This window comes from Phoxinus phoxinus (assembly GCF_949152265.1).
Source record: "Phoxinus phoxinus genome assembly, chromosome: 21".
Taxonomy (NCBI): Eukaryota; Metazoa; Chordata; class Actinopteri; order Cypriniformes; family Leuciscidae; genus Phoxinus; species Phoxinus phoxinus.
This window is the reverse complement of record NC_136896.1, coordinates 24569093-24588714: the sequence shown is the minus strand read 5'-3', so window position 1 is coordinate 24588714 and position 19622 is coordinate 24569093. Positions and strand designations below refer to the sequence as shown.

General features: G+C 37.4%; 1 protein-coding gene across 1 annotated transcript; it reads left to right on the top strand.

Annotated features, from left to right (window-relative positions):
• Positions 1-801: 801 nt before the first annotated feature.
• ndc80 (NDC80 kinetochore complex component) lies at positions 802-18703 on the top strand. The gene is made up of 17 exons (XM_079594870.1): positions 802-1168; positions 1512-1621; positions 1762-1842; positions 2195-2321; positions 2849-3021; positions 3174-3276; positions 6262-6351; positions 6450-6543; positions 7873-7973; positions 9863-10007; positions 10178-10383; positions 12258-12404; positions 12504-12593; positions 15738-15830; positions 15985-16115; positions 16197-16299; positions 17764-18703. The coding sequence occupies exons 2-17, from the start codon at positions 1533-1535 to the stop codon at positions 17887-17889; spliced, it is 1899 nt and encodes a 632-aa protein (XP_079450996.1). The 5' UTR covers positions 802-1168; positions 1512-1532; the 3' UTR covers positions 17890-18703.
• The last annotated feature ends 919 nt before the right edge of the window (positions 18704-19622 follow it).

The following is a 19622-nucleotide window of genomic DNA, read 5'->3' as shown; positions in this document are numbered from 1 at the left end:
TATCTCGAGCAAAGAGACTTTACCCGGTGCGTACTTTCAGTACGCAGTACGAGAGAACCTCTCGTAAGAGAACTACATGCGTGAGGGGAAAACACCTGCAGTGCAACACAAGAGAAATGGTTAATGGTGTATACACTAGTATATTTACAAGTACATTACGATGGTTGTATAAAATGTTAATAACATAGTACTTTTGATACAATGAAGACTATCGTATTTATAGGCTATTACGTATTTTTACATGGTACTCATGTACTAACTTTGTGTTATCATGATTGATGTCCAAATCTTAACAGGAAACGTGAAGTGTCATTTCTGAGGTGGCCCAAGAAGTTTTTTATTCTTTAGACAGAAGGGCAGCACCTCTAGCTTATATAAACAAAGACGGAATTAGTTATAAATTCTCTAATAAATATAAGTTAGCACCATGGTATTTAAGTGGCACTTCACGGTGCTATAAAGGTATTATGTTAGAGTAAGATATGCCTGCAACCTTTAATTTTTCTCTTATGTTAAGCTATTGCTCTGCTCTTATTAATCTTGAATTTTCATAAATTTGAGATTAATTAAAACTGACCACTAAAGCAATCTATAAAAAAAAAACAAAGCATTGCATAGTTGCATTTATTTTGAATATTAAAAGTTTTAATATTTTTTAAATATTAAAGGTTTTTAGGTCTAATTGTTAATGGTGGTTTATGGACAGTAACCTTTTGTTATACAAATCTAAATTAATTAATATTTTATAGTGGAACGTTAAAGAGAGAAGGTGCTAAAAGGCATGTGGGTGTTGCGGTTTGTATGGTTTAATTGACTAATATTTCATTGAGCTGTTTAATAATTCGAGTGGTGAGGTATTGTAGTGTAAAATTTGTTGTATATTATTAATTAAATTTTTAACAAAACGTCATGCCTTGATGCTCCGCGCAGTTCCGCCACACCAGCAGGAGGCAGTACTCCGCATAGCAGCTCAAAATGAGGCGTTTACGTCATTAGAGTGATCCGTTAAACAGCGTTCGCGGAAATTTTTGAAATTCAACCGAAGCATCGACGGAAGAATACAGTTTATTATAGCGAATTATATCTATATATTCGAGTATACGTGATATATCTGGAGTATAGTACGTATTAACCGATAATCGTCATCCAGCTGAAGTTTATATCGGAGGTAAGTTATGTGTGTGGGTTTTAAGCTTAACGTTATGTTCTTTACGTCAAAGCTAACGTACAAGTTCATATTGCTAACATATAACTTACTACAATTACAGTATAGTTTTGCATGGTTGGTTGTAAGATTCAAAGTAAGTTAACGTTACTGATAAAATCTGCGTTCTTTGTTTTTTACGCATTCGTGCTATTGGACAATACCTAACGTTATGGTTTATTTACATTACATTCCTACAACGCATTAGTTTTGTTAAACTAATCCAAACTGTCTAATGCTGGACTTGATCACTACTTTTCTTTTACTATGGTAGTAACTGAGTCTTTTCTCTGTCCTACACGTGAAGGGTGTGTTTATAAAGGTCAAGATGAGTCGGCGACCCAGCAGCAGATATTCTGAGATGCCCATGCGAGTGACAGACAGCAGGATGAGTCTGATCAATGCCACCCCTCAAAAGTACACCCCATCTATATTTCATTTTACATTATATTACTGTAGATGTATTTAGTTCACATTGAAGTGGTTTTATTGGCCTAAACTGCTTTCAGCGCTAATGCTTCAATATATATGATATGTTAACTTAAATTTCATTACAGCAAGGACAATGTCTTTGGCAAGCTGAACATACCTAAACCTCAGTCTACCACATCTGAGAGACGAACAAGCTTTTTTGGAAAGTGAGTCTGGTAGCAACTTGTGATTGTGCACTGATCATGTCATATAGGCCTGGTTTCACAGACAGGATTAGACATTATTTCAATTAGAGCATTACGGTTGCTTTTATAAACATGCCATAGAAAAAAAAAAGAAGAAAAAAAAAGACATTGCTGGTGAGCATCTTCTTGAGACGAAACAATAGCACTGATACTTTAAGATGTGACAGTGCAAGTTGCTTTCAGTTAAAACATGCAGTTTAGTCTGGGACTAGTCTTAAGCCTTGTCTGTGAAATCGGGGGATAGAGTTTTTATTAAACCACAGTTGGTTAATTATAAACTGTAGTACAACAGTGTACTCCTCTTTCTCCACAGAGGCATCGGGGCAGGTGGCCAGAGGAACAGCATGTTTGGGGCATATGGGGGCCCAGAGAAGATGAAGGATCCCAGACCCCTACATGACAAAGCTTTTGTCCAACAGTGTATCAAACAACTTTGTGAAGTATGATTAGTTTTAATGTCATATTGCGGATTGATGAAAAGTTAAAGGGATAGTTCACCCAAAAAAAATAATTCTGTCATCATGTACCCACCCCTAAACCTGTATGAGTTTCTTTCTTCTGTTGAACACAAAAGATATTTTGAACCAAACAGTTTTTTATTTATTTTTAATTTTTTCATACTATGAAAGTCTAGGGGGACCAGCAACTGTTTGGTTACCAACATTCTTCAAAATGTCTTATGTTTAAGCTTTGGCCAAGCCATGTGTCAGAAGGTTCATGGACATTTTTCAGTGTTTTCACCATCAATGGGTTTTCTAGACTGTGAACATAGATTTTTCTAGTTATGGTCAGGTCAACTTTAAAAAAAAAAAAAAAATTGGTCCGTTAGAAATTGCTCTTTGAGGAGGCAGTCTTTACAATATGCTTTTTAAAAAGCTTATCTTGTAATTATAAGCAACTTAAAAAGTAAGAAAGTAATTGGGCCAAAAGTCTGTTTACAATTAATTTATTTTTCCATTATTTCTAGTTCCTGGTGGATCGAGGCTTTCCAGGCAGCGTCACTGTGAAGGCTCTCCAGTCTCCATCCACAAAAGAGTTTTTAAAGATATACGAATTCATCTACACTTTCCTGGAACCGTCCTTTCAGATGCCCACGGCCAAAGTGGAAGAGGAGATCCCAAGAATGCTCAAAGATCTGGGGTAATCATATTATCATTAAAAACAAAGGATGACAATATTACTACGCTCTGTACGAAACGCAATAGTAGTCTGATGTCAAACACACTTTGCTCCGTGTTAACAACCCTGTATTTTGCCCTAATCGTTAAGAGATGATCATCGTTTTGTTTCAGATACCCGTTTGCACTATCAAAAAGTTCCATGTACTCCATTGGTGCTCCTCACACGTGGCCACAGGCTCTCGGTGCTCTTGTCTGGCTCATCGACACAGTCAAGGTGACTCTTCTTCAAACCTTTAACATATTTACGTGATGTATATAATCTGTACATAGAATTTTTACTGGCTTCCATTTAAAGTTATGAAATAAGTGAGACTTTCACTGTTGCTCATAGCAAAGCAAACATTCCATAAATATACTAGGGATGCAACGATACCATTTTTTCAGAACCGATCCGATCCGATACCAAACATTCTGAGTATCGTCCGATACCAGCACCGTTTTTTTTTTATCAAGTAGAATTTCTATAACTCTGTGTGTTGAACTGATAATCACTCTTTGTGTTAAAAACAACCTACTTAATACAGACAACTTCATTATAAAGAAAAACAACAAATAAAAAAAAAATATGATCATAATCTGTGAGAAAAATGCTATTATAAACTAGATTAGTGGATAATTCAGCAGTAAAATTTAGTCTAGAAAAAAATCACAAGTGCACAATAATTGTATTAAATCTGAGCATGAAAAAACATTTAGTGGGGAACAAATATGAGACAATAAGTGTAACACTACATTTGGTAAAACGTTACACATTGCTCTTTGTATTGTTGTAAAATACATTCATGAAAAACAAGATAACAAAAATCAAAAAGATAAATTATTTTATAGCCTAGGCCTACTATAAAATTGAGACATGTTTTAAATGTATATCACAGCGGTTTAATGAGGCAGCAACATATGATAGATAGGACAGAACTAGAAAGGCTATTAATAATCGTTCATTGCGTCGCTGTATTATGATATGAAAGGCCCCAATACAGTGCGGCACAAAATGCTTATGCGCATCCCGAGCGGAGAATTATGCGCTTGAAGCAACACGAGTCACAGTGCAGCGCTTCGAGTCCGCATTAAAAAGTTAAAATCACAAAGGAAAGACATATTGATGCGTAGTGTATTATACAATATCCATCTATGCAATAGTTTATTGAGCATTTTCTTTTAACAGTTTTAAATGTCAGTTACTGTGCGCGTGAAGAACAATTATAGTGCTCTGACTCCAGTGTTGTGAGAGACACCCGGTAGAAAGTAACATGATTAAGGTACAGCAATGAAGTCCAGCAAGATAAAGTTGTTTAATGCAAACCTATAGACCTTTATCTACAGATCAAGTATAATTATAGTAACTTTGAATCATCTTGGAGAGAGTTTTTCATCGTGTTGACCGTCGTAACCGAACGCGACGCGCTGCTTGATGCTGAATGGAGAATGACTGACAGCCGCAGCGGAGGGAAAAGTGTACGTGATCTTGAATTTAATGACTTAAATATTAATTTCTATCTCACATTATACTATATAATGGCTTCCGAACACTTATAATATAGTGCAGGACAACTTTATGGTGCTTTATAATGTTTTTGTGCCTTTTGTGGGGCTTAACAATAGCACAGAATAGTATACGCACAATATCGGATTTGGATCGGCCTCGTCTGACCGATACCCGATACGGCAAAAATCGCAGTATCGGAGCCGATACCGATACTGAATATCGGATCGATGCATCCCTAAAATATACCATTCAAAAGTCAAGGTTTTGCCACTACCAAGGCTGCATTTCTTTGATAAAAAATAAAGCAACAGTAATATTGTGAAATATTATAAAAAAAATTTAACTGTGTAAATGTGACTATTTTCTTTTTGAATATATTTTCAAATGTCATTAAGCCATTTGATGGCAAAGCTGAATTTTCAGCATCATTACTCCAGTCTTCAGTGTCACATGATCATTCTAATATGCTGATTTGCTGCTCAAGATTTTTTTTCAATGTTGAAAACCGATGTGCTGCTTAATATTTTTATGGAATCTTATGATATTGATATATGAAGTATTTTCAGGATTGTTTGATGAATGGAAGAAAAAAAGAACAGCATTTATTTTAATTAGAAATCTTTTGTTACATTTTTTTACTGTCCCTATTGATCAATTTAGAATCCAGTTCACACAATTGGCATGTTTGGTTCGATTTAAAAGATTTCTGTTGCAATTTCTCCGTTTGTGAGATTCTTTTGAATATGTGTGAACGCTGCCATCCGACCAAGACTTCTGAAAAGAGGGGCCTTGGTCTACTTCCAAATTAACTCTGATACGGTTCGACTGAAATATATAAACGGAACATGGACCAAAGACAGGATGAATGAATGAGGCATTTATATAGCGCTTTCATATATACGACTGTACACCCAAAGCGCTTTACAATCATATCAGGGGGTCTCTGCTCAACCACCACCAGTGTGCAGAATCCACTTGGTGATGTGACGGCAGCCACAGTACAACGCCAGTGTACTGTGTGCTCACCACATACCAGCTATAGGTGGAGAGGAGAGAGAGTGATCGAGTTCAGTGGAAGGGGATTATTAGGAAGCCATGATTTTAGGATGAGACCCTAAAAAGGACAGAATGCTCAAGCATACATGTTTTTTCTCGTCATAGTCGCTATGTTGCCCATCACAGTTCGGTACATGTGATGGAAACGCGGTCTGTTTGTAGCAGATGTTTGTTTGTGTGAGACGAGGAATTCCTGCCGCTGTTTTGACTCTTTTACACATTTTCTAAGCTCTCATTCACGAGTTCTCATCTGGTCCAAATACCATCATACATGCACACATACACTGAGCGCATTTAGCCCAAAACACAGCATAGTTTTGGATGTTCGTTAAGTTCCGTCACAAAATTAAACCGGTTTTTAGGTTCTGTCTTAAATGACAGTGTGAACGCTAAGCGAACTAGGGCTAAATGTATTATTTTCTTCTTTTTGGTCCAGGCCAAAAGAACCAAGAGAACCAAACTACAAGTGTTAACACCCTTAATGTGTCCTTGCTGAATAAAAAAAAAATTGTGCCATTTGTGTTTGGACGGCAAGGACCATTTTCACTTGAAACTGTGAAAATCTAGCTTTCCTTACTATCCCTGACTGCAATGTGCACGTTAACATGTAGAAGGAAACGTTATTGCAGCTTTGACTGACATGTATTCTCCCTGCAGCTCTTCAGTGGTCTGAGAGACCAGGGTCTGCTGTTCTCTGACTTCTCCGATGAGCTGTGTGATCTAGAGGAAGGGACCGAGTACAACAAGGTACCGTATCAAACAAATGTCTGCTTTGACAGTATATTTCACTCTTCTGCGTAACATCACGTATTTGACAAATGTATACATGTATATTATCTCTGTAGCTCTTTATGGAATACTGCTCTGACACCTACAACAAGTTCATGCAGGGAGCAGATACGTTTGAGGATGAGGAAGACGACTATCTTAATAAACTAAGTAAGTTACTCCACAGTGTTAAGATGTAAAGTGTACATTGAACTTATTTGGATGTAGGGATATTTAATGGAGAATATTCTGATGGAGGTAAATTATCTCTGACCTTCTGAACAACTTCCAAATTTCAGTAAAAATAAAAAAGTTGGCATGAAATAAAAGTTCACCCTATTTTCTAAATGTGTGTTATTGTAAACCATTTATCTGTAAGTTTTTTTTGTTTTTTTTTGACCTCGTAATGTTTAATCAATTTCATAACTGGTGATGTATGCACAAATCCTCCAATCATTTACCCATTTAAAGCCGCTCCTGCAAGCTTGTTCACCTGCTTCTGCTTTTGAGTGCAACTGCCACATAGCAACATCCAATCAAAAACCATTGCATTTTTTTCTTTTGGAAAAAGTTACATTTGGATGACAGTCGTAACAATACCAGATATTTTATTAGGAACTAAAACATAATACATGATATAGTCGAACCCTTACTGATGCCACATTGTTTTTCTCTAGCACTCCATGTTTATGTGTGGGATATCCCTCACATTAAGCAACTGAAACGAAAATAATAAGAAGGGTTTTGTCTTTTACGTTTATAAATAATCTCAGACAGTCTTTAAATGACAAAAATATATATTTAATTATTTAAAGGGATAAAGATGAATGTGTATTTAAAATGGGTAATTTATGTAGTAGAAATGTGAAATTATTTTTGTATTTGTGGCTCATGTGGATGAAAGACCACAACTCCCAGAATGCACTTGCGTCGCTGCCCTACGAGGCCACGCCTACCGGTAACAGAGCGCAGTTAAACAACAAGGCTAGGCTACTAGTGAGTCTCCGTGACAAATCTGCCCGGGATTTCGAGACCGCCCAAAATGTCCGGGATTCAGCTTTTGCGTTCTACAGTCGCCATTCATTGTTTACTGTGGCGAGCAGGACGAGACTGACGGCCGCGGGAGAACGACACGAGGCCGGTGGCGTGATTACTGATGAGCGGCGCCTGTGAGACGCACCGGTCTCGTATCTCTCACGGAGGAGTGGGAATTTTCTTAGCAATGTTAAAACGCACATCAACCGATCACTTGTTTAGCGTTCATGTAAACACTACATTCAGATTCGCCAATTGGAATGAATTCAGTTAGATTGAAACAAAAAGGTGTGCCTGTAAACAATGAATGGGTATGAGGGAGGGAAGCACGGTCATTTGTAAATACTACAGGTTTTCTACTGATACAAAGCTTAATGCTAAATCCTGAAGTATCCCTTTAAATATTTTTAATAACACTAATGCAAAATATGGTTTCATTAACACATATTTTCGGAATTCTCTCAGAGAAGCTGTACAATGTGGATGGGGCGCTGTTACACTCCCAGCAGGAAAAACATGCGATGCTGATGGAGCACGTGGAGAGACTTGAAAGGGAAAGTCAAACTGTGAGTGTATACATGTTTCCTTCACTTGTCATTTATCAGGTTCATTGAGATCATGAGAATGACTTCTTACTATAATCTACAAATTTTCAAATAATAGCATAAAATAATAAAAATATGAAGTATGAGCTTCTTCAAAGTTGCCACCCTTTGTCTTAATTTACATCTTTTTTGCACATCTCTTAAAGGAGTCATGACCTGTAATTTTCACTTTTCCACGAGAATCAATGTATGTTATGATTGCCTAACGATTATACACTGGCCGGGAAGCCGATATTTAAAAGTGAAGCGTTTGTTTACCCCAGGGTTCGTAAACCAGCCCACGTGCACGCGCACTCAAACACGAGATTTTAATTTCTCCCCCGTCTTGACGTCAAGACGGGGCCGGATATACCATATATGGACACCGCAGCCCTATGCTGCAGGAAGCCCTGCCCCTCTCCCCCTCATATTCAGTCGCGAAAGATGCAGAAACGTAGTGCACACGTGAGTTGCTCTGTTGTTGACTGCCAGAATCAACATGTAACTTAAATGTGTTTTTTCTCCCGAGAACGGACCAAGCAGTCAGGGACCAGACAGTGGATTCAATTAATTTTTAATGACGCGGTTCCTACAACCCTTCCCACTGGCTTAACGTTAGGTGTCTGTGCTAATCATTTTACGCCGGAATCGTTCACAAATTTGAATGTCTAAAAAACCACAACGTGAAACAAGGCAAAAACACCACATGATAGCAAACGTTGATCTCAATAACCACTGTAAGCTGATAAAAAAAAGTAGACTACATCTCCGTTAACGTAATCTACATTAAATAAAAGGTATAATGTATGCCTCAGTCAAAATTATTGTCTTTACCATTCAGAGACATCTTGATGTAGACGTCCTTCCATCGACTCTACATCTTCCCTTTCCAGCTCAGGTTCAGAGTCCGGCTCGTGCATATACGGTTGAATTCCGTAGGTCGCGGCCAGGTCGGGTTCAACTTGCGCCATAATGTCATTTTGGAATGATATGCTGAAGTTACTGGCGGTGTCAACCCCCCTCCTTCCTGCCACCAATCAACACGCCCCTCATTTGCATTATTAAAATGACCGTCCACAACAGCCAAAATATCGCATCAGATCTCGCGAGACAATAATGCCTTCAGAAATAAGGGTCAGAGGAGCTCTGTGTTTATTTTTTTTCCACTTTTCTTTTTTAGAAGGGCCTGAAAGACTATAATAGAGCATGGGTATCCAAGGTAATACTAGGTTATGACTCCTTTAACTACCTTCATGAAATGGCTGAAAATGTATGACCCCAATATGACAAAAAAAGGGATGGATTGTGGAAACTAGGCTAGATGTGACATAGGACATTTAAGTCTCAAACATACAAAGAATTCTGTCATGACAACTTTGAGAAAATGGCATGGTAATGGATATGGAAATGTATGTATTTGGTCTTTGCGGAATAGATCTGCTACGCTGCTGCAAAGCAAGTACCGAGATTTGCTACAGCCAATACATTCACAGAAATTGCTGTGAGCATATAAGACATGTAACATGCATGAAATAACCCCCCAACAAAGCCGGAGACAAGACATGAGAAGTGTAGAGCCCACTTAAAGAGACTATAGTTTGCACTTATCTTGGATGTTAATTTCAGATGCTTTCTGAACCGCGCTGCAGACTGCTAAGAGCAACACTTAACGGTATTTGGTTGATGTTGAGCTGCAGCTCATTAGCTGCTGATGCAACAGCAACCAATCAGCTGCGCTATGTAGATGACAATGCAATCGCTACCAAATGAGTTAAGGACCTATCAGCCTGCGCCAAACTCTGGCCAGAGTTTCATACCAGAACTAGGCAAATAAATAATTATATCAATGTTAATGCTGTGTGTATTGACAGGATCGTTTAGCAGGGAAGAGGACCGAGAAACTCCGATTACAGGCTGATCTGCAGAAGCTGCAGGACTATCGATGTACTCTGGAGGACCATAAAACTGGACTGGAGAAAAAAGCTGCTGGACTGTCTGAGGAGCTCGAGGCTGCTGGTAAAACAGATTACAAGATGCAGCCACACATGCTTTGTTCACTTTGCAAATTGTATGTTGTCTTAGCTCTACGATAAGTACGAATTTCATTGTACTTTGTACACTGTACATGTGGCCATAAAGATACAAAGGTTGAATTAAATTGGTAAATGTCCCTGTTCTTTGTACAGAGATGCAGTTGGAGGGTCTGAAGCAGGAGAGGACAAGGCTTCAGCACATCCTGGAGAATCAGAAGTTCACTCCAGCTGATATCGAGCGTATTAACCGAGAGAGGAATGAACTGCAACAGACCGTTCACAGCTTAAACCAGGGTCTAGAGGAGGCTGGGCAGCTGGTTTGGAATGAGGAGGTCAACCTGTCCAAAACCAAAGAGAAGGTCTGGATTTTACCCACAAACTGATACCCCAGCATGTCTAGTAAGAGTTGTTTCACAGACCAAGGGCTGATTCACACAGAACAGTTTTTGCGGTTAAAAAGGCGAGACGTAGGTCAGTGGAACAAAAATCAGGTCTTGAGATGTGGTTGTTAAAAGTTTAACAACTTTTAACTTCAGTACCACGTTTTTTTTTTAGAATGGTGTGTCATGATGAGACGGTGCAAAAGACACAAGTGCAATGTTCAAATACGTCTACATCTTTACATAAAAAACAATGGAAAGTAGCGCAGTGGACTGGAAAAATGCATTCTGTGTGAACAGACCCCAAAGCTGCGTCCAAAATCTCAGACTGTCTGAATGGGTACTTCATTTGAATAAGTATGTACTTCGTGACCAAATAGTATGTTCTGTAGTGTGTAGTATGAATGAAATTCGGGCAAACTACATCTGCCATGTTGTCATTTTAATGTGACTTACAGTGTCATTTATGTCACTTTACTGCCATTCACAACTCCTCTCCTGTGGCCTCATTGGATGGTATGTATCCCCATAAATCTCCTGGACACATCTCTGATGGATTCTTTACTATGAATTCAGACATTACTTTTTTTTCCTCATACTTTTTTATCCTCAATATAGTAGGGAATTGGCATATTCAGATAGAGAGCATAACTTCTAAATATGCGTCCTTTCCTACTATATAGTATGTGAAAATCACTACACAAAATAATAGTATGTCATAATTCGAAGCATTCTTAAAACGGTAAGTGAAAATAGCCGAATGAGGCACTGTCTGGTGAGATCCATTGGTGTCACTTCACTATCTAATGAAGCCACATTATAGGATTTTTTTTTTTTGGCTGAAAAGTGACAAGCCCGACATTGTAGGTCACATGACAGTGCCAACATGGTGAATGGTACACACATGCATACTTCATACAAACTTTTTTTTTTAATGTCAATAATTCTTCATCAAATGTAATAAATACTATTATCCACTTTGAATCCTATTTTGACCAACAACTGCCCATTTAAAGAGGACGACACCATGCGACCACAGTTCATTTTGATCTGTAAATGATGATATAACGGTAATAAACTGGAAAAATATTAATGGTTAAAAGTACAGTAGTCAACATTCGAAGTGGATCAAAACCTTTCATCAAAGTTATACATGCATTTTTGACAATACCCGTTCTTGTCTAAGACAACTTTGATTAACTTTTTTGATCCACTTCAAATGTGGACTACTGTAGTTTACTAATTATTTCACTGACATTATTCCAATCTCTGACTCAAGAAATGCAGAATGTTTATAGTATCAGACAGATAATATAAATATCTTTCAAAGATTTTATTTCACTTACCTGTCATATCTAGTGACTAGTTCTTCCTCAAATGTACATTGTCTCCGCCTGGCTCATTATATGATGGACTGCTAAACTAAACATGTCCACCCTGATTCCAAGGGCCCTGTTTGTTTACACCTGGTAGTACTAGGAAGATGTGTTTTGGTCAATTAGATCACACGGGTGGATGACGCTAAATACAGTTGTAAACTAGGTCTAAAGCGTTTTGTGCTTTTCAACCACTTCCAGAGGTAGTCGAAACGCATTAGACCGGATTGCTTTCATAGTGTAGACGCTCATGTGGTAGAGAGTAGTCTGTCTTTTGTGGCTGTTCAAATGCATTCTGGCTATTGATCTAATTCCTAAACTTTATTGGAAGCGCGCCAGCCAGGCGGGTTTTAAACTTTGTCGGCTGATACCAGGTATAAACAGGGCCTAGGAGTTGTGTGAAGCCGGTTTAGGGATAGTTTTGTTTGTTTTCCATGCAGTATACATCAGTCCGTAAGTTTTCACATTTTGTTGCAGGCGGAGGTGAAGGTTGCTGAATATAATAAACTGGGTCGTAAGCTGAAGCTCATCCCGCAGTCAGCAGAGAATGCCTGTGGTCATGACTTTGAAATCAGGACAGATTATAGTGCCACTACCATCACGCAGTACAAGACACAGATACAGGTACAGTCACTACTGCCATCCATCAGAAGCTTCTTTTATTTATTTATTATTATTTAAGGATGTTTTTTTTTTCTTTCTGTTTTGTCTTAACGGTGTTAGAATCCTTTGAAGAATATGCTGGTTGACGTGGAGGATGAATGCAGCAGACTCACCAATATGAAATTGAGTTTGGAAGAAACTGTTGAACAGGTGCGAGGCTTTTCTTCTACCTCTTATTCAGTTGCTGTTTATGCCTTGCATTTAAGAAAACATCTTGTTAAATATAAATACACCACATTACTGATGTGACCCCTAATTATTCCTGGTGAATCAGAAAAATCAAGAAAGTGTCCAGTTCATATTTCACTCCCAAATTAACAAATAAAAGATAAGGAATTTTATTTTGCATAAAGAATGTTTTAGTAAAATTAAGACTGTACTGTTTATTATTTGCATTGTAACATTATTTTACCAACTATTAGTGAGTTGCATGCATTTTATTATTATTTTTGGTCAGAGTTGATGAATTGTTGTGGTTGTGGTAAGAGTGCATATTTTTAAATGAGAAGCTGGAAGGAGGAAATTTTGTTTTTAAATTTCTATTTTCTATTATATAATATTTCTACATATTATTGGTGTTTTGGTTACACAATATACCACACCTGGCATTTAATTCAACATAAACAACATAAACCAAGAACATAATTTAACAAATGTAATATAAAGATTTGACCAGTATCTGCACAATCTTTTTATTGCCTTGCTTTAAACGGATTATTGTATCTGCAAAATCCAGTATCGACGACCTATAATTTGTATGTATTGATATTAGCAGTAGAACTAGGGCTATCAACTGATTTACATTTTTTTAAATCTAATTGCATGATGTGCTGATGCATTAATCGAATAAATTGTAATGTAATCACGCGTCCATTTTGGCTGAGAAATTACCCCCATTTAAGACCATTTGAAGTCATTTTTGTGTTGGATGAGAAAAATAGATATTACAAAAAGCACATTTATAAAGAAATTATTTGATTCAACATAGGATTTATTACACACCAACTTTTAAGGCTACATTATGTTCATACTTTTTTATATATATATTAGGGCTGAGCGATACATAAAATTTTCATCGTCATCGCGATATGAACTCCCGCGATGAACACATCGCAACAGACAGCCTGACACGATGAATAATGCCTGGTTCAGATTAGCACTACACGTTTTTGACTCCTAAAATCTTGTCGTGGACAAGAAACATGTCAGACTACACGTTGCTTTCCGACCAGTCATCGCGTGCCGTCACACACACACATTCACTCGCAAACATTCACTCGCACGCACAGACACACAAACACACACACTCACTGTACCTCGCTCACTCACTCACTCACGCACACACACACACACACACACGCTCACTGTTGCACTCTCTCACGTCTCGCCTCGCTCACATATTCAACCAGTCGTGGAGGACCGTTAAAGAATTAAACATGCTATAGTCTTTCTGTCGTGAAGCATCGCAGACGCAACGTAGGTTGTAGCCCACTATGACACACTATACGAGATGAAACGATCGAATCTTGTGTCCCGACGCCCGTTGTCGTTATTACGAATCTCCAGGACACCCATACGTCAAACGGATCGTGCCAAAATCGCGTATTCTGAACCAGACAGGTGATAAACGTTTGACCTATCACGCAAAGAACCTATTAAAGCACTAATTAAGACATGGGAACAGTATAGTTAACAAATCACATTTATCGCAAGTCATATCGTCATCGCAATTTTAAACAATGTTATCGCACATCGCAGCTTTTCCTCATATCGTGCAGCCCTAATATATATATATATATATATATATATATATATATATATATATATATATATATATAATCGTTTCTATTTATTTATATAAAGCTGCATCTGAAGTGGCATTTTGGTATATTTACTCGGATGATTTAATGTAGCTCAGAGGTGGCATGAATATGGATGAAAAATGAAATGGTACTCCGTCTAAATATTAAAATAAAACTGCCAATAGGTTGTTGCCACTAAGTCACTGTCTTAAGGAGTTGTTTGGAACTTTTCATTGCCGAAATTGAGCAAAAACAGACAAGATTGACAATGTAACAATATTCACTTGTTTATTGAACCGTTGTATTAAATCCATATCACATTTGCAATCGTGCACATATTTGGGGGGAAAACAGCACTCTTGATTGTGTGATATTGCTGAACTATATCATGAAATGAATGACACAAATCCATACATGGACATTTTTTGCCCTCATATCTTGAATTTTAGTGGCATTTTTAACTGCATTCTATTAGGCTTCATCACTCAGTTAGTCTGCCTTGCATCATATTTGTAACTAAACTGCATGCATGTAAGGTCTGGGCCGGGGAGTGGTGCTTTAAATTTAACACTGTCAATTTAACGCGATCAATTATGAAAAAAAGAAAAGAAAAATTAAACCTATTTTAATACATAACATATACAGCGCTTATAAAATGTATTAGACCACCACCAAATGTAAGGTTTATGCCACAGCTTGTCTAAACTAAGAGTATTGGTGATTACCAAAATCATTGTTAATGTTTCTCTAATGGTTAATCCACCAGTATGTGTAAGCTCTTTAGTCACAGTTGGCAAAGTCAAAGTCTGGACTTGAATTCTATTGAACAAATTTGGGATTTAGTGGATTCAAAGATGGATCGCACAAAAGTTTCATCTATACAGCAAGTCTTTGGGAAACTATTTGGAAGTCAATAACAACAGAGACATTAGAAAAGTACTGTACATAAAATTAAAACAATGCCAGCAAGAATGCAAGCTGTTATCAAGGCCAAGGATGCCACTCAAAATATTTAGTTGTTTCAGTTTATTATAAATGACAATGACATTTTTAGTTTTTAACAGGTTTTTGACAGATTCCTAAATGGATTACTATTTGTTTTCTCTTTATAATTACAGGTGGTCTAATACATTTAAGCACTGTATATTGAGTATTTTAAACTTGCGGTGTGTGCTCCCCAGCCAGAATCTGAGATTAATGATTTTATTTGTTTGTTCTGTATGAACATACAGTATTTATTTTTATTTGTGCAGGTTGTAAATTTGATTTAAAAACTGTAGATAGATACCTTGTTGCAGTTGCTGCCAATGTAAAGTGCTTCAAATTAAATCAGTCATTTATAAAATTTTCAGTAATGAAGCTACCTTAAAAGGGAGTTATCTATGTAGAAGTTTGAAAGTGAGACAGCTTTCTAGGTTTTGTAATAAAGCATGTGCTTTATGTGCAAAGCTTGATGTAAGCTCATGTATGTACCACCCCATCTGTTTATTAGGTGAAGTCCAACATCTTTGATAAGGAGAATGACATCAAGCAGCTAAAGGAGCAGATTCGCAGAGTTGACCAACAGCTGGAGCATGACGTGCAGGTAAAATGCATCAGTTCTGATTTTAAACCTGCTGTAATATATTTGCCTAATATATGTTAAATTAATTCATGGGATTTTTTTATTAATTTTAAGTAATGACACATTTGAAATTGTCATTCGGTGCATGTGATTGAACTAGTTATGGTGTGTGTAGGAAATGGCACAAGAGGATGAGAAGTGGGCAGCTGAGGTGGACTCTGCTGAGACCCACAAGAAGCGCTTGGAAAAGAACGTAACGCAGGGATGTGAGGAAGCCGAGGAGGAATGCAAAGCTGCCCAACAACAGTGAGCATCTTTTTCCACTTTTTATTCTACTAAATACGTCACCTGTCGATCTCACTTTATGTATCTGAACTTCTCCACCAGGTACCATGTGGTCGTGCAGGAGACTAATGAGGAGCAGCGCATGGTGAACAAGAATCTGACTGAAATCTTCTCTTATGCAGCAGACCACTTGGTTACAGTTGAAGTATGTGATGATTTTTGCTTACAATTACCAGTCACCTCTTAACTTGATATGTTCTACATGAGGTTGAACATTTTGCAACTTGAAGGAAAATCTACATGGTTCTTAAAAAAAAAAGCTAATCCAATTTTCCAATCTTAAAGGGAAGGTTCACTTTGAAATTAATTTTTGATATGTTTTAGCTTACCTCAAGGGCATCCAAGATGTAGGTGTCTTTGTTTCCACAGTATTTTAAATTTTGATATTTTTAGGTCAAACCGTTCTTGTCTGACAGTCATATCATGCAGGTGTATGGGGTCCACCTCAAAGAGCATGCACAGAGAAGTCCAAATTAAACATGATATAATGACTCGTAAAATGTAAGTACACATTGATGGCCTAAGACACGAAACGAGCGGTTTGTGTGAGAAAACGAACAGTATTTATATCGTTTTTACCTCTTGTAACACAGCCACGTGATCTGAGGGCGCGGGCGCTTCCTTCTGTGTGACGTGTACGCAGACTGGTGCATAGATATATACACTAGATGTCGCATTAAAGACATTCGTTCCAATGAACTGCCGTAGCCAAGGCGACATCTAGTGTATACATCTATGCACCAGTCTGCGCACACGTCACACACCAGGATGCGCTCGCACCCTCAATCACTTGGACCCTTAATTCACTTCAAAAATTAATTTCAATGTGAACTATCCCTTTAATGTACTACTTCTCTCATTTCAATCTGGCAGATTGCTTAAGCAAGTGACCTGTAGCCAAAAAAATAATAATTATATTTTGGCGGTCTACCAGTTAAAGTTGTGCTGCAAACATCAGTGGCTGCTTTAACTGGTCAGTGTTGGCAAGTGGCCATGGTATAATCGGGACAATCGCTGACTAGGTGTGCATTATTTAATTTGATTTGACTCTGAAGATTCTTTGCTGCCATGTTATGGATTAAAATTGCTTAATGCTCACACATCCCTGTATTATTCCTTATATACAGCTCCGCCGCTCCCACCAGGCGCATCACGCGCTGTGCGTAGAGCACCAAGTGCTGAGGGGGCACCAATAAAATAGCCTAATGAAAAATCAATAATTATAATACCAATATTATTTCAGTATAGAAATACAGACATCCCAAGTCTCCCGAAAATTCCGTGAGTCTCCCGCATATTGATAGTGGCTCACTGATGCCCGCCAATGAGTTAAAATCTCCCGGAATGTAGAGCGAGCGCACGCGCCCGTGAGACAGAGACTGCTCCAAACCGTGTAGCGCGTGCACGGCAGAGAGGGAGCATGAGACCGTGCGCGTGTGCCTCATGAAGCGCATGTAAGACAGCCCTATACAAGCCCTATGTAAGACAGCTTATTTACCACCCTATTCTTTACATCTGCACTTAAAAGGTTATATGTCTAGGTTTGTGTAGATTCTACCTGTAAGCAAAAAAAAAAGCTGATTTTTATTTTTTATTTTTGTCTCTTTAGAAACACTGCAACGAGCAGCTGAAAAGGTTTGATAAGATGAAGGAAGTCATCCGTGACGACGAGGCTGACATGAAACAGATGATGGATCTAGTGGAAAACTTCATGAAGAAAGCGAACAGCTTGTAATGTCTTAATATTTTGATTTGTAAATAGTTTTACTGTTAGACTTTTTCTTTTTTTACTGATTTTGTTTGATTCTGGCACCATGGTGTAATGTTGGAGTAAAGACATTGGCTTGGAGACTGAATCATACTTTGTGTATTTATCCTGTATTTACATGTTTGTTTACTAAAAAAATAAAAAACATTGTGCTAATTTGTTTACACTGCTTACATAGGTTCTTAAAGTATCTCTTTTTTTGTTTGTTTTTAGTTTGAATTAATCTGTCTGAATAAAACATTTCACTTCACATTAGTTGGAGGAAAAATCGTCAAGTTTATATTCAGATGTTGGTACTATGTTGGCTAATAAAAATACATACCGTAGTCACCCATGTATCAAACTAGAATCAGATGTAATTGTCCTTGAAATCTATTTTTAAGTAAATTTTTATATACATTATCTAGACAGACTAGATTGTAATTCTACGGTAAATCGTTTAGATTTGTCCTCGAAAATGACTGCTATAGCTTGTTGGATGCCATATGCCACAATACAATGCATTTAGCTTGACCGTACTGTTCCATGTGGTCCAAAGCTAATAACTGATTTACTCCATCTTTGAGAAATGATTTTCTCAGCTTATTTTAAATGAAGCTTGCCCACATTCAAGTGTTAAAAAAATGCAGTTTTTGTTTAAAAGCAGATATTCTGTTCTTTCCTTTGACATTGCATGTTCAGGAATTCATACAAAATATTCTGGAGGCCATGAAATATTTATGAAAATGGATCAAAAATACTTTTTATTCATGTTCTTGTTTTGTATGATTTATATTTTTCTAATAGAATAAATTTCCAGGGCTGTGCTGCATAGCATACACAAACCAGAAGTGAGCACAATAACAGTAAAATGTCACTTAGCCTATGTTGAAACATTCCACTTCTGCCAAGTTTCTGGGCCCAGTTGTTCAAAAGTAATCTGATCAGATTTCTACTATCGGATTGGATCAAAAGAAACAGGATTCTAAATTCAGATTAGATCACAAAATCCAACTTTGATTTTGATCTGGATCAAATTGTCAGTTTCCATAGTATTTTTGTATGGAAGTCAATAGCTACATGTCAACTATCTGATTATCAACATTCTTCAAAATATATTATTTTGTGCTGAACAGAAAAAAATACATTCATACAGGTTTGGAACAACTTGAGGAGGGTGAGTTTTGATCTGACAAAATTTTCATTTTTGGGTGAATTGTCCCTTTAAAGGGACATGGTGATGCGAGGTGAAATATAAGATTGGAGGAAAGATTAGATTATTATTATTATGATTAATTATTTTGCAAACCTCTTGTAAATGTTTTGCATTCCCCAAGAAACTTTGTATTCACTCTCAAAACTTTTGCCTTTTTTTGCGAATGAATGCAAAGTTTCTTGTGGGGGGGGGGGGGGGGAGGGGAGATATAATATAGGCCTATCTCATATTTTTGTCCATCACCATGTCCCTTAAGTGCCTCTGTATGGTTCTGATTGTTTAAAGAAAATTGTAAATGGAAGGTGATGTTTGTTTGTTTATGTAGTTCATAAACTTGTATGCATTTAAACTAAAGTGACCCACTGACTCTTCCGGTGCGTCCCAATTTGCATACTATCCGCTCTAAATAGTATTCAAAAATAGAATGAGTTCGTCCCAAATCGTAGTATGTTGAAGTATTCCAGAGTACATAGCCTACTTTTTGGAGCAAGTAGTTCCAATCCAA